General features: G+C 40.8%; 1 protein-coding gene across 1 annotated transcript; it reads left to right on the top strand.

Moving 5' to 3' along the window:
- The first annotated feature begins 466 nt into the window (after positions 1-466).
- Positions 467-14,164, top strand: TRIP13 (thyroid hormone receptor interactor 13). The gene is made up of 13 exons (XM_009955394.2): positions 467-558; positions 2,164-2,329; positions 2,635-2,764; positions 4,019-4,074; positions 6,751-6,841; positions 8,354-8,426; positions 9,420-9,483; positions 9,732-9,818; positions 10,620-10,726; positions 11,780-11,933; positions 12,115-12,227; positions 13,446-13,515; positions 14,069-14,164. Exons 1-13 carry the CDS (start codon positions 467-469, stop codon positions 14,162-14,164), a joined length of 1,299 nt encoding a protein of 432 aa, XP_009953696.1.
- Positions 14,165-16,323: the final 2,159 nt, after the last annotated feature.

The raw sequence follows: 16,323 nt of genomic DNA, 5'->3' as shown, positions 1-16,323 counted from the left end.
CCCCTCAGCCCCCCCCGCCGGAAGCGCCGGGGCTTCTGCCCGCTGCGGAGGAAGATCCGGGTCAGGGGGGAGGGCCGAGCCGCCGCCCGCCTTTTACGAAAAGCGGTAGGGGCGTCCCGGTGCGCTGCGTCCCCTTCGTGCTCCCCGCGGTCTCTTTCCCGCTCCCCGTGCGGCGGGCCCGCAGCCCTCGCAGCAGTCGGGGTGCTGAGGGCTGGAGGAGCTGCCCGGTCCGTCCGCCCCGAGCCGAGCCGTGATCCCTGTCCGCGCCTGGCCTGAGGTGACTGTCCCCAACGGGGAGGCGCGCGGGATGGGGGGAACGGGCCGCCCGTGCGCGGCGTGTCCCGTAGTTGCCACCGCCATCTCGTGAGGGAGGGAAGGGCCGGCGCCCGCCGGGCGCGGCGGCTGCCGCGGGGCCGCTGGAAGCCCGCTCCTCCCCGGTGTCGCTTTCCCGCCAGGGGCGAGGAGGATGGACGAAGCCGCCGGGGATCTGAAGCAAGCCCTCCCGAGCGTGTGTGACGGCGTTCAGATACACGTGGAGGTTCACCAGAAGTCGAACAGGTCTCTCCGATCCGAACTCTGCTGCCTGTTGCCTTTCGCGCTCCGCCCTGCCCTCTCTGCGCTCTCCCGTGCTCCCACGCAGCTGCTTCTTCCCGAGGTCAAACAAACCCGTTTCTTGCAGCTGCTTGTGCATTGCGTGGTCAAGTCGGTGGCCACGTTCTGGGCTCGCTCCCGTATGTCGGTGTCCCTTGTCCAGCAGAGCCCAGCGCGACACACGGTGCTGCAGGTGCGGCCTTACGAACAGCCGGCGGGCAGAAAGAACCGCTTTGCCCAACGCTTGCGATCTTATCCGCGCAGCCCACAGTAAGGTTGGCTGTGCTGGTAGCAGGGCCACCCTGCTGCCAGCTTGTCCACCAGTGTCCCTTTTCTGCAAAGCTGCTTTTCACCCCGTCGGCCTCTAGTCCGTGTTGCTGCCTGGGCAGTAGGTGGGAGACAGGATTTCGCTGTTTGCTGTGTTGAACTTCAAGAGGTTCCTGTCAAATCATGTCTCCCACCTGCAGAGGTCCCTCTGAACGGCAGCCCTGCTCTCTAGTACGCTGACTAGTGCTCCCTGCTCTGGTGTTACCCGTAAACGTGCTGCAGTTCTTTCCATCCCGTTGTCCAGGGCGTAAATGGGGACGTAAAACCAGTGTTGGTCGCAATATTGACAGCACCACCTCACCTTTCCCCAGCCAACTTACTGGCAGCTCTGCTTAGTCTTTGTACTGCTAATCACAACCCTTTGGGCTGGACAGTCGAGCCACCTTGTTGTCCGTTTATCCAGCCCTTATCTTACCACTTTGGCTGTCTAGATACTATAAGGCAGTGTGTCCAAGGTGTTGCCAAAGTCAAGGTGTAAAATATCGGCTGCTCTCTTTTCGTCAGCTTTTTTTGTCAGACTGAAAAGACAAGGAACCGGGAATTCACGCTGGGAATGCTTCGCTGAAATTGCAAAATTAAGTTAAAGCCTTCGAAATCATAAAATGTTATTTCTTTTCCTGTAGTTTTTTTATCTCTTCTACTGGAATTCTGCGTATAGCATGTCTCCACCCTGAGCTATCGGCTGTCCTCAGGCATGGAAGCGTAACGGAGCTTCCAAGCTAAGTGTACCAAGTTCAGTCTAGTAACTTGGCTGTGAGTTTTTCTGGTTTTCCTGGTGAAACGCAGTCAGATTGCATAACTGATGTCCATTCTTGAAATCTTCTATCTGTGTCATTCCATGTCCCCTGACACGACTGGGAAAGGAGCAAATAGTGTTCTTTGGCTTATGTCTTTTAACGCACAAATTAAAAACAAGTATCAAACTTGTTGCTTTTGCAAACAAACTGAATTTGATAGTTTTGTTTGTTTTTGTTTTTTTTTTTTCTGCAGAACGTTATGGTGGGGTTGAGTGGGGTTTGAGTGTTTTTGTGTGGCTTGTTTTTCTGGGGGGTGGTTTGTTTTGGGGGTTTTGGGTGGGTTGAGTATTTTTGTTGGGTTTTTTTTTGTTTGGTTGGTTTGGGTTTTTTTGTGAGATGGAATCTGTTTTCCATGTAGGCTTACTGTATGAAATAAAACGCTCTGATATTAGTTCATACTTCTTCACAAATATCAATGCCATAAATAATGCTGTTTGTTTCTTGTTAGTGCGGCCAAGAAGGAAGATGTCAGGATGAGTGTCTTAAAGCTGTTGAACAGACATAACATTGTGTTTGGAGATTACAAGTGGACAGAGTTTGATGATGGTTTCCTTAACAGCAATGTGCAGTCTGTGTCGATTGTGGATACGGAGCTGAAACTGAAAGACAGACAGGTATTCGCGGTCAAGGATGTACAGCTCCGTTCGTACGCATATGAACTCGCTGTAGGTACACTCTGATAGCCTCAGGACCTGGGCGAGGGGAGGTCTGTAGGGCTATGCAACATCTTTTCTTAGGCCGACTGGTACAACCAGGAGAAGGCGGGTATGGTTTTGGGCCTACACCCCTTAGTAAGGTCTGAAACAGAAGTAGTAGCCTTCAAAGCTGAATGCAAGCTGAGAACTGTAACTTTCTTATGTTGTAATGAGCTTTGAATAAGAAATACCGTGTATTAAAAGTCTTTTTATGTCCATCCTAGCCTATTGACTTGAGCAAAAGCAGTCTTTCTCTTCATATTTTTCATCTGAATGAAGAAGGACCAAGCTCTGAAAACCTGGAAGAGGAGAACGAGGATATCGTTGCAGCCAACCACTGGGTGCTACCGGCAGGTACCCATGTGATATTTCTGGAAGGTCTAGAGCAATTGCGATGAAAGAAAATCTTGAAAAGGCTAAAAGTGTTTATAGGGTTACGTGTTAAAGGAATTATTTGTGTATATTGTTTAACTTTGTCTGTTGTCGATGGAACCAATATGTTTGGACCTTCTTCTTTATGGCTTTGACTGAACTACTACGTATGATTCCACGACATGTCATTTATATCTGTAATACTTGTGGGTGGGTGGAAGTAACTGGTCTTGTGGAATAAAGTGTATAGTCATAATCAGAAGCATGCAAATTTTTAACTCTACAAGCTGCATTCCAAATTTTTATTTGGAGAGCCAAAAGAAACTCATCAGTTTAGACATTCATTTTCCAGAGCCCACTGCTGGCTTCCAGCCCCCAAGACAGTGCTGCTCTTATATTTGGAGCAAACAAACTAACTAAAAAGATTTAGTGTCCTCAGAGTGTCTTCTGAAAAGAAGAGGAAGGCTTTGCGCCGCAGTAGAGAGTGGCCTGCCTGTTCCTACCTTGGGCTTGGGGAGGTTGGATTCTGCTCCTAGAAGGAGAAGTGCAGGTGTGAGCTTAAGCTCAAGGAGACAGAGATTTTGAGACAATTCGTGCTCTTCCCGTGCTGTGAAAAGCCTAACCATCCATTACGTTTCTCTTTGGGAAGAATTCAGTCTGATACTTGGACATTATTCCCATATTATCGTGGTTTATAATGGCTCAGTCTTTTTGCTTTTCTTTGCTGAAAGCTAGAAACTAACTGCTAGAAATGCAATATTGATACCCTGACTTTAATTTTTTATGCGTTATTCAGCTACATGGTTTTTTTTGGTCCTCTGCATTCGATGTAGAAAAAAAAGCTGAATGATAAAATTGGGCTTAGAACTCTCCTTCTACCCCAACTTTTCATAGCTCTATCTTGGGGAAATGTAGGTCCATCCCCTACTGAGGGTGGAAAGAATGATATATTTCCTGTCATGTTAAGAAATCAAGAAGGTTAATTTCTCCTCAGTTATTTGAGGAAAAAGGAGTTGTGAGACCGCTGAATGTATCTGTTAGAAAGTACTCTTTGCATTTTGAGAAAAAGAACTCACATGGGTTTTTTCCCAGGTGTTTTAATTGCTCTCGTAAATCTGTTCTTAATCCTTAATTTTAGTTGAGAAAAATTTGAAAACTGCTTTGTGCTGTGATAGTAGATTACAAGTTCCCAGATTGATTTATCCTGAACAGGTATGTAATACATTGCTTTTGCAGCTGAATTCCATGGCCTTTGGGAAAGTCTTGTATATGACACTGAAGTAAAATCACACGTAAGTTGAAAATTATTAACAATTAAAATTGCTTGAGGGGAAGTAAGAGTTGAAATGTAGCCTGTTTGAAGTTTGCTGCATCCCATGGAGAAGTTATTTGGAAATCACCAGCTCAAGGAAGAATTCTGATGTCTGCTTATTACACTTCTGTATTTTGAAAGGTAGTAGAGTCTTAGCCATTTTCCAAAGCTTTATATTGTTAAAATCTCTATATAATTTTGATAGTTACATACTTCTGACATACAGTTAACGAAAGAAGGCAGAGCTGATGTTTTGAGATTAAACATCTCTCGGATGTGTATCGATACGTACTTCTCTGAAATCAGCTGTGAAAAAAGTCTGTTTCCCTGTGAAACTGGGTTCAGTGATGCTCATGCCACAAATTATAGAGAATTTCTTCGTATGCGTTGGCTTATTTTGCAGAAATTAGAAGTTTAACAGCTGGAGGTGGTGTTCTGGTGGCAACTTGGAACTTCTCAGGAGATTTTCTCTTTTGCTTTAGACATATTGGCCTGCGTGAAGAAAACAATGTAGAACAGAGTAGAAATTCACTTTATTAAAATACTGCACCTTGTTTTTAAGGCTCATTAATTGCATGTTTTTCTAGAAGGGAAGAAGAAAATTGGTGGAAAAAATAACTTCAAAGAGGCTTAGAAAAAATATACACAGCATTCTGTGAAATCAGTTCTCTCTTTCTCCATTGTGAAGGTCCCAAAAGGTCTGTTGTGTCTTGGGTGTGGGTTATTTGTTTTTTGTTTTTTGTTTTTTGTTTTTTTTTTTTTTAATAAGGCAATTTTGGTGGCTTACTCTCGCTAAAAGAGAAGTGTGTTGCTATCAGCTGTACTTGCAGTGCTTCCCCCCTGCTGGCACTCTTGTTACCTGGCAGTGTACTAACTGAAGAAGCTAAATCACTAAAAGTGTTCAACTTATTGTGTCATGGGCTAATTTCCGCCTGGTTTTGTCCCACTAATTGATCCACTGTGACCATAGCGAATGGTCACGTAACAGAAGTGGTGGGTGCAGGCTGGGGGGAAGGGAATGGCAGTCTGACTGTTGCTGCAGCAGCTAGACAGTTCGTGGTTTAGTAGTGCCGTCAGCCAGGACTGTTGCTGTTCCTACAAATGCACAGTGGGTGATTTGACTGGAGGGAGAGCGCTCCCACCTAACGCTGGTAGGACCCTCAGAAGAAACAAAACCGTTCCGTGGGGTCGTTTTCTGGTTTGAAGATGCAGCGTGTTCATCATAACTGCCAGGGCTGGCAGACCTGCGGTACTGTGAACGGGAATTTGGTAATTGTGGTGTAAGTGAAACCACCAGCGATTCAATTGCTCTGATGACAGCACTCATTACGATGTTTATCGTGCTTGTTAAAAAACCCCCAACTTTTACCTGAAGATTTTGGACACAAACAACTAATTCATTAACTTGTTTATAATACCATAGATACAGTATTCTCACCTGAGTCTTTATAACCATCTATAATAAAGCAAAACATTCCAGTGATTGCATTTCTTCATTTATACGGTAAGCATCAATTAACACATCGATGCTTGTCTAGTTAATGGAGCTGCTTTCCAAATCATCTGTGAAATGGCAAGACTATTTACTAGACTTACCGATGTACTGAATAACAGCAGGTTGATCACTGTGGACTGTAAGTGTATGTTTGTAGAAAGAACCAGTAGCTTTTAATGACTAAAAGTAGAACTTAACTTCTGTAAAAGTAACTTTGATGAATGTTCATTCTTTAATCCGTGGAACTGCCTGGGTACAGTCGGATTCTACAGATGCTGAAACGGTTGCTGTGAATTTTCAAAATAGTACAACGTCAAGATAATGTTGAAAAACATGCTGGATGAAGGTCAGGTTTTTTGCTGTTGCATAATTGCTCCTTCTTGGGCATGAGATAATGCAGGAATACTGTTGTGTTGAATATTGCAGGAATAATGTTGTATTGACACAAATGGATCAAAAGCATGTTACAGATAACAGCAACAGAAAATATGGTATCACTTGTTATTGTAGGTGAAAATCAGGCTAGATTCACACCTGAGCTTCGTATTCATTTTGTTGGAAGAGTTCTCCACTTCCTGTTTGTAGCTAATTCTAAAATGAAGTAGCATTATTTTTAGAATCAAGCATTTGGGGAATTACACACAACTTCTCTTGTTTGGAAGGATAACCAGTCTACAGATTCCTTCCAGCAGCTGATACAAGTGCTCCAGTAGAAAGGAGCTGAGATGTGACAGGAACTGCTTTGTTTGGTGGGTTGACTACAACGAGCAGAACAAGTGTATTGCTGTACAACTTCTAAACAGGACCTGGCGTTGAGTCTTTGACTCTCTGTGCTTGGGCAGCTCGTGTCTTAAAGACACTCTGCAAGTGGGACGGTGGAAAATGGAAATAATTTCACTTCCTTAAAGCAATTGATTTTATAAAAGTTCTAGAACTCCATTTGTGCCCAGTACCTGCTCTTCTTTTTCCTTAGGGCGGGAAGGAAACGGATTTCCCACCTTTGCACAAAGAAAATTTGCCTCTGGCTAAAAGACATGAGCCCAATTCTTTTTTTTAAGACATTTTTACACAATAGACATAACTAGGAGATTGCTTTTCTTTGTGATTGTATTTGCTGATATGTCTCTAATTTGTCTGTCTCTCTTTCTCCTCTTCAATTAGTTACTTGATTATGTGACAACCACATTGCTGTTTTCTGACAAAAATGTTGACAGCAACCTGATATCGTGGAACAGAGTTGTTTTGCTGCATGGTAAATATTACCTGTCTTAAACCAAGTAGATTTGTTGGCCATCTGTTTATACCGGCCTTCTGGAAAAGCCTGTATTGCGCTTCTGTGTAGTGAAATGAGGCTATCCAAAAGCAGCTGAGAAGTAGTTTCTCTCTAATACAAATCTAGATGAAATGTAATGTCAGAATCAAATCAATGTTCAGATGCACTATGTTTTTCAGGAATTTAAATTCTAAAATTTATAATGCAGTGACAATAGGTGTCTTTTTTTTTAATTTTAAGGGATATTATTGCTTTTTTGGTATAAAGTGCAAAAATAATGCAGATCCTGAGGACATTAGGAGCCATGTATTAGTTACAGTTCTGTTGCAGTATTAAGAAATTTGTTAGATATGGCTTTATAAAAAAACTTTTGGGGAAATTGCGAAATTCATCTGTGTGTTGTTATTAACACTGTGTATTCTGTTGCCAGGCATGTAGGCGGTACCTTTGCTAATTTGGTTTTTAGTTTCAGCGAAGCCGTACTCTTCAGTCAGTCCTAGCTTCCTGTGGAGATTTATACCATAATGAGATTAACATCAGATGAATCCATCTTCTTGCAAAATGCAGCTTGCTATTGATTAATTACAGTTTTGTCATCAAGACTGGTATTCAAACATGAAAGATCGTAGTAGAAATGTTTGTTTGGAGTGTTGATTGTCCTTAAATTATCACTATTTATCAGTTTAGAAGCTGCAGGATGTTTTTGTTCGGAGAACTATTTCAGACTGTTAACAATACATCTGTGACAGATATATTTAATTTTAGAAATGAGCTCATGAGTGTGATCACAAAGAAGTTAATACTGGGAAATATACAGCTGTTGTAGTGCAGACTACACGTACACAATAATGGCAGTACTGGCTTTGAATGAAAGTGCTGTCATCTGGTTGGTGTTAACGGGTTGTTGAGCACCCACACATCAACTTCTGTGTGCCCATACTCTGTTTAACGATGCTTGTGCTTGTCTGTTTGGAGAAAACCTGTGTGGCTCTTCCATGGGGTGTCAAGCCAGATCCAGAAGGTTTATCCCAGAGCGCATGTCCTAAGTTGCCCCAAGGCAGAGATTTCTGGGAAAGTGGGCAGCTGATCGAACCGGGCATGGGGTGTTTCTGTGTTGCATGTTAGAAGAGTGTGTTTCAGGAAGATGCAAGTTTAAGCATACCACTGATTTTTGAGAATAAGCACAAGTCCTGCTAGGGTGAATCACTCTGCTTCTGTGGCTGTTGAGTATTTTGACCTTATGGTGCCTGCATAGAAACTATTACACTACCTGTACTAGTCATTGCAAATTATATAAATTCCAAGCTCCGCTCTGGGACTGTAGTGGAGAAAGCAGCCTTCTCAAAATATCCTGGTGTGCACAATTGTTGTCTGCTGGGTTTTTATTCTGCAATTAGTGCTGTAATGAAATACAGTAGTTGAAAAGCTGTTACCTGTCACTAACAGTCTGATGCAGATTCTGTGTAATGTATGCATTTGGTTTCAAACCAGGCCCTCCTGGAACTGGTAAAACCTCGCTCTGCAAAGCGCTGGCTCAGAAGCTGACAATTCGGCTGTTGTACAGGTGATGATTTTCGGAATTTTTTCACTTTAGTTTACTACTGTTAATTATTCTTTTTCAGTAGCCCAAAGATAATTACTATTCAATATCAAGTAACTGGTGCCAAGTGTTAGTGTTCATAGTTCTTTTATAGTGCACCTGCCTGGCAATAAAATTGATCTAATAGAGACCGATTAGGATATTTTAATGCCTTTTAGCATGCGTAATTATTTGTGCCCAAGTATGTAGAATGAATTCCAGTGCCGATACAGTGATTTGTTTGTGTTCACACTGAACTTCAATGAATATCAAAGGACAAAAGATCACAGAGTATCGAGCCTGCTATTTGCATCTTCATGTTCAAGAAAGCCTGTTTTTCATAGGTAGTGATTTTGTGACCGGTTTGTTTTGTACCTGGATTGTCTGAATGCTGCGGTCTGCAGAGGTCGGTCTGTATATCAGACAAGTAACAAGAGTTAGCCTTAAACTTCACAGCAGCTTAACACATTGATATAAAAGAAGTGTTATACAAAATACTTGGTGTAACACAAATAATGGGTAATCACTGGACTGACTGACTCTAGCCCAAGCTGAATTTATGATAAACGTGGGCTATATAATTTATGGTTGAGATATTTTGTCTTAAGGATATTCTAAGCTAAGTAGATGAGCTTCATGCTTTTATTTGTGTTCTTGATATACTGAAATAGATCTTACACAAAGAGAAGAATGAGGCCATTAGCATGGTAACTGTTACTTAAACTGTATTTGAACAGCACCTGTTCTGATGAAGGAATTCTGATAGCAATTTAATATAAAGAATTCCAGTGAGTCATGTTTCTGGAAATGACAATTAAACACAAATCAGGTATTATGTTTTGAAAAGTAAGTAATTTAAAGTACTGATTCACAGAATTCCAGGGCTGAAATGGAGGGAGTGAGACTTAGGGAAGTTAATGATATCGCTGACTTTTATTTACAATAGAGTTGATACCTCTTTTTTCCTTCATACTTTAGGTATAGGTATGGACAGTTAATTGAGATAAACAGCCATAGTCTTTTCTCTAAATGGTTTTCTGAGGTATGTATTGATGTAGATAATTAAGTAGACTTTGTGTTTTAGAAAATGACACTGTTGAGCTTGTTTCGTAAAATAACTGTGTGCACCAAAAGTTACACAGAATAATTAATGTGTCTGAGAACACTTAAATAGAAGCTATATTAGAAAGTTATTTCAGAAACCAAGTATTTCCGTCTTTGAATGTGGTACAGCTTAGAAAGTTGTGTGCTAAGGAAACAGTCAAACATATGCATGTGGTGTCTTTCTAGAGCGGCAAGCTTGTAACCAAGATGTTCCAGAAGATTCAAGAGTTAATTGATGACAGAGATGCTCTTGTATTTGTGCTGATTGATGAGGTATGATTCTAATAGCATTGATGTGCATAAAATTCGGCAGAAAGTAAATTGGTGTGACAGAGCTGTGATAATGCTCATTCATAAAGAACAATAAAAGCATTTTGTGCTTTTTTGTAAGTTCCATAACTTTGTGCAGAAGAGTGAATTTTAATCTTGACTACTGCAGATTTGAGAGGTTTGGGAGGAACACAGTGTGACTTAGCAGGCAAGTTCCAGCTGAAAAGGAAGCGAAACCTTTCTTGGTGGAGCTTCCCTTGCTGTGTGTTTACAAGTGGAGCATTGTTTTAAAATTCAGAGTAGCCTAGATTTGTATTAATTGTGCTATAATGTACGTTGTAAAGCTCTAAAAAGCATTATTATGGTTCAGTTAATTGTCTAGATTCTCTTCAGACTTGCATATATAAGCACTTACTAAGTATGTATCTTATTAGCTTTGTTATACTGGAGTTCCTATAGGGAAGCTCATTCTAAATTCAGTGTATTCATTATTCGGGGGGGGGGGGGGGGGGGGGTGTCCCCCACCCACAAAATTTAATTACAAATCAGCCTCTCTTCTGCTGTCTAAACAAGAATTTCACTCACTACAGTTTGCTTCCTTGACGTTCCTTTCCCTCTCCTGGTAAATTCCGACTTGACAAAAGATTTTGAAGATTACATAGCAGACACAAGATCTGAAGGTGTATGGTCTGGGTTATTTCCTTGCTGCCAGCACTCTAAATGTGCAGTCTTTTGTGGGGTTTTTTTGGTGTTTAGTGATTTTGATTTTGTTGTTGTTGTTATTTTTGTTTGTTTGTTTTGTAGGTAGAAAGCCTCACAGCAGCCCGCAGTGCCTTCAAAGCAGGCACAGAGCCTTCAGATGCTATTCGTGTGGTGAATGCTGTACTGACACAAATAGATCAGATTAAAAGGTAAACTCATATTATTGCAACAGCAAAAGGTAATTGACAATTTCAGGATTCCTGCTAAATCTTAATTCCTGCTAGGAATACTAAACCAAATTGGTTAGTGAACTATTCTTTGTTAATTGTGCTAAATGTGGAAAGAACTAGGAGTAATCCAACATTATTTTGCGTGTAATTGAGTGAACAATCAAATCTACAGATGGAATACTTGTTTTAAAGCTAAGGGGAGATTCAGGACAGATCGTCACGATGTCTGCTTTGGAGACAAACGTAAGATCAGTGAAGAATTCATTCATGACTTACAGCTTCTGGATGTCAATGTAAAGCAGACTTGCACAACACACGGCTTAGAAGCAATCGCTAATGATGCTTGGTCCACTTTGCTTGCTGGATTTAGTGCAGCGTACCATCTCTTGTTTTACTCCTGCCACTTCCCTCCCCTTCTTGGGCATACTTGGCTCTGTTCTTGGAAAGAAAGGTGCCCTAGTATTTGCAAGGCTCTGTCTTGCAGCTGATTAAAGCAAAGTGGCTTATTCATACATAAAAGTTCACAGGCTTCATCTCAAAATAGCTATGGTTAAGAATATTCTTTCAGTATTTCTTAGAGCAAGGAGATGTTACTTCTCTTTTAAGCTCACTTTAATGTCATCCACAATTAGAATGTGTCACATTGACACTTAAACTATATACTTTCTACTGAATTGGAATGGAAAGCCTGGAGATTAAAGATTCCAATTTACAAGCCTTAATTTGTTGTTTGGCTTTTTTTGTAGCAGAAACTATGTCGGTAGGCTCTAAATAGCTAATGTATATCACTTCTAAAATAGGGTTGGAGAAACTATGGACGCTTGAGAAACAGCTGAAAGAGCGAGCCTGTGCACTGGACATAGATCGGGGATAACTGGCCGAGAGCTTCAGCTCAGTTAATGTGATTGCTGGCTGAAAAGTGTGGTGGGGCTGCTTGTGTGAAATGGCTTGAGTCGTAAGGGTTCAATTTGCCAGTCATAAAAGGAGATTTTTCTTATACGTATGACCTAAAAATCTGCTTTTGTCTTGAAGGTATCCCAATGTCGTTATCCTGACTACTTCAAACATTACAGAGAAGATTGACATGGCCTTTGTAGACAGGGCTGACATAAAGCAATACATCGGACCTCCATCCACCGCAGCAATATTTAGAATATATCTTTCTTGCTTGGAAGAACTGATGAAGGTAATGTTTTGAAGGCAAGACTGTAAAATGTTGTATTTTACTAAATTTGACATTTTAATACTTCCTAAATAACAAAAATACACAATTTTCATTCCTTCTCTGTATTTCCACTCTTACTGTAGAATTTAATTTTGAATGTGTTTAAGGTTTTCATACAACAGTGTATTACTCTTCTTCCTAGTGTCAAATAATATATCCTCGGCAGCAGCTCCTGACTCTCAGAGAGCTAGAGATGATAGGCTTCGTAGAAAATAATGTGTCAAGGTTAAGCCTTGTACTGAAAGAAATCTCAAGGTAAGATTCTGAAATTCTACATTTAAAAAATATATATACGTGTGTGTGTGTATGTATACATAATGAGTTGTGGAACAATGTCTAAAAATAATTGAATTTCATAAGTGCTAGAGTTCTGAAACATCTCAGTTTTTTTTTCTGTTAGGGTTGGTCCAAAAACCTTTCAGGGGACAAAAAGTGGAAGCGATCAGGATTTGCCAACGTTTCTTAGTCTCAGATCTGGCTTGGCTTAGTCCTGCTTCTGGTTTCTGCTCTGCCCTTTGAAGTCCTCTTGACAAATTGCTGGCTGGCTGAGCGAGATGGCTTAGGTTTCAGTGGATATTGTGAATTGTAATGCAGTTTAGAGAAAATAGCATTGGTCTTAGTTTCTGCTAAGAACGTGTCTTGGAATGCTTTGCAGTCTACTAAGTTTTTAGCATCAAGATAGAAGCGGACAGAAGCAAAGGGGAAAGGAGCGAAGTGTAAATGGGGAGTGTTTGCTAAGTCTGCTGGTAGAGCAAATAGTCTTTCATGGCAGCATAACAATTCTTGAAACAATAAAAATTGTATCCACAGTATCAAGCAATATTTTTTTCCAAAGTGCTGGTCCCTGTGGAATAAAATAAAATAACTTTCAGAAAACCAGGACAGTGTGTTTTCCTTCTGTTCCTGGAGGATGTAATTTTAACCAGCAAGGTGTGGAGTAAAAGCAAGTAAGTTTTTCCAGGCATAGATGTTTGGGTTCTACGTGCATAGGGTGGTGCTTGGAGGGGACAGAAGCGTATATTGAGTAGGTGAGGTAAAGGAAGCTGCATGGAAATGGTGAGAAGGAGGAGATAAACAGTAACTGTGAGGTCCCACCTTCAAACCAAATTTTTCAGGCCCTTCCAGGTGCGGAGGGACTGTATGGCACGTCCGTACCGTGCCCTTTCAGCGCGGGCACCCCCGGGACTCCTGAGGTGTGGCGCCGTGGCGTGAGGGGCACGACGCAGGCTGAGGCAGGCCAACGGGACTGGGCTGTGTCCGTGCCCTTCCTTGCTCTTCTGCACTGAGCAGCCTCCCGGAGGCTGAAGGTGTTGTTCCCTTCCTGCTGCTGCTAGCAGCGCTGCAAGTGACCTGCTGAGTTGTGATCTGAGGGGGTTTAGAGCAGCTTGTGGAAGAAATGCAAAAAAAGGAAAGGTCTTCTTTAAAAAGTGGATATTTAGCATTTAAGCAGCACTTGTCTCTGTTTTACTGTAGAAGAAGCGAAGGTCTTAGTGGCCGGGTCCTGAGAAAGCTTCCGTTCCTAGCACATGCACTTTATATTCAAGTAAGTTTATTCTGTTCATTACATTCTGGTTTGGTTTTGAGACAGGTGGGAAGACATTTGGCCCCTGCCTGAAGTAAAAGATTGGGCCTGAGACCCCCTTTTAATCTAAAATCCGCTGTTTCGGCAGCTTTGTTGAGTGAAACAATTTTGTGCTTCCCATAATTTAAAATGAGATTGAAGAAGACAGGTGGGATTGACCTGTCCAACAGCAATCTACTTTTAGTTAAGTGTGACAGAGCATTGATTTTGGTTCTCTAATCATTTCTTGCTGAAAGAAAACCCTCTGCCCCTTTATAAATAATACTAGTTTGTTAAAAACCTTTTTTTGAAGCCAATCCACAGTAACAGCAATTGATTCAAGACTTTGCATAGCTTGACTTTGACTTTACTATGCCAGTTGGTTTAACATAAGCCTGCAGTTTTCTGTTTTGTAGTGCTTTGAAAATTGCATAACATGGAAGTCAAATATTTCTTTCAAAGTGTGATTTGTGTATAAAATATTATGTCTGCCTATTGCTGTAGTGTGTCTAACAAAGTGTTCTCTTATTTTCAGTCCCCCAGTGTTACAATGACAACGTTTCTTCAGGCTCTTTCACTTGCAGTAGACAAACAATTCGAAGAAAGAAAGAAACTTGCAGACTGTGTGTGATACTCTGCTGTTTTGTAGTTGTCTGTACGGTTAACACTGAAAACTACGTTTCATCCAAACGGTGCAACTTCTATACATCTTTAAAATAGATTGTCAACACCTTAAAAAACCTGGAATGCCTGATCTTGTTTTGCAAAACATTTGTTAATAAACAATTGAGAAATTTTACAGCATATTTTTCAAAAGCTTTATTTCAAATACCAATAAGAGGATTGTAAGAACTTCTTGTTAAAAGTCAGTTTTCATCTTTTGCAGTTACTAAAAGCGGGCAGACTTCTGTTCTCTGTTTCTGAACCGCTTTCTGTCCATGCATTCTGATTTCTTTTATATTTTTAATAGCAATAGAAATTCAGTCTTTGGATCTGATACTTCTGCCATAAATGCACTATTTGTTATTGCTTCTGAAATACCAAGCACGAAACTGGGAAAGGCTCGAAGTGCTCGGTGATGGCCCAGACCTTCTATACTGGCATCTCTTTATCTTGAAATTGAATGTCAAGTATTACTTGTTTTTTTTTAATTACAGCAGATTCAAAAGTTTAAAATTAAGAAATCCCTTGATTGTATTTTGTAATAGTACTTTTTTGTGTTGTTGCAACAACACGAACTAGAGTGGCCCACGTTTCCTCACTGACGAATAACTACAATGTCTAAGAAACATTCTTTCCAATGCATGAAGTTTGGTGTGATTTTCTTTCATAGATGTGACGTAAAAGTTACAAATCATCTGTGGAGAAAAGTATTTTGAGGTGCAAAAGTCAGGAAATGTTTGTATCCAGTTCCTAAAGGAGCAGGATCAATTTTTGTGTGGTAAATACACATCCTGTATAATATTGGTTACAAAACTGTCAACTCCTTATTTTCTTTTGTATTCACAAGTGTTAATCTGCAGTCAGCTGGATGAATGGAATGTTAGGGGAGTTTCTAGGTTAGAAGTTTAATTTTTCTTAAATGAAGACAAACTAGTGAGATTGAAGTTGGTGATACCCAGTTAATGCATGCCTCCTAGCTGTTGCTGTTGGAAATACTTTAATGATAGTGACTTTGTTACTTTCTTGTTTGTAACTTTTAAATCGCTGTTATACTGCACACTCACGAGATGAAAGATTTTGTCATGAACTATTTTTATTGATGAATGCTCTAAACTGTGCATTAAAAAGTTGCACACCACTAGTAAGCTTTTGTTATGGTATCTGTGCTTATGTCAAGAGAGCCTCTTTGTTAGGCCTGAGTGTCTGTTTGTTATATTACCTTTGAAAATAACTTCTTAAATATTATGCCTTATCCACACCCCAAAAAAGGAGAGGGGATGGGTGGGAGAAAGTTGTACCAAATTCAGTCATTTGCCGTTGTGTACTCTTTTTTTTCCCACAATCATTGTTTTGGAAATACTGGTACGTGCAAGGAACTTCCCTAAAAGCCAGGTACAGGAAGACTGCTGAAAGGCAAAATGTTATGCATAAAAATTTTATACAAGTCCATGGTGGATTTGTGGCTTTTAAAGTAAAGAGATTGAGAGATGAGTATTCATCTGGTACAGGTGTATATCATCGCGTGTGCCTGTCTTGGTCCGCCTAGGACGTACGGGGGTACTTCCATGGTGATGCAGAAGTGTGGCGTTGTCTTCTGGTCTGGGTTTGAGATGCTTTGAGACCTGTAGAGGCTCCACAAATTGCAAGTTCCTGTCTCTTTCATTGAGGGTATATAAGTCTCCTCTGCTTTGAAAGCAGACCTTATTGGCACTGCTTGTTTGATTTGTCTGTAGGCTCATTGATTATATTATTATAATATTATTATTATTATTATTATATTGATTATACCATTATATTAAGACCTGCGGTTTACTCCTGCTCCCCACCTCAGTCCTTGACCTATGATGGTGTCATTTCCCTCAGCCATGTAGTTTACCTTTTTCTTAGATATTCTAAGTATTTCTACTCAAACTAGGGCATGCTAGTATTCTGAGAATGGAGCAGAATTTAGGGACTGTTTTCAGTGCATGCCGTTTTGCTGATACATGGATTTGTGCTACGGCAGGCAGTAGTTTAATCTTTTATTAAAATGCTAGTTAACTAGTTCTGGGGAGTGATTCATTTTAGGCGGTAATTCCAGACAGCAAACTGTCACAATGAGGAGCCTTATTTCTCCCTGTTTTCCAG

This window comes from Leptosomus discolor, chromosome 13 (assembly GCF_034619465.1).
Source record: "Leptosomus discolor isolate bLepDis1 chromosome 13, bLepDis1.hap2, whole genome shotgun sequence".
NCBI lineage: Eukaryota > Metazoa > Chordata > Aves > Leptosomiformes > Leptosomidae > Leptosomus > Leptosomus discolor.
The sequence above is the reverse complement of the archived record's forward strand: the minus strand, read 5'-3'. Positions and strand labels throughout refer to the sequence as shown.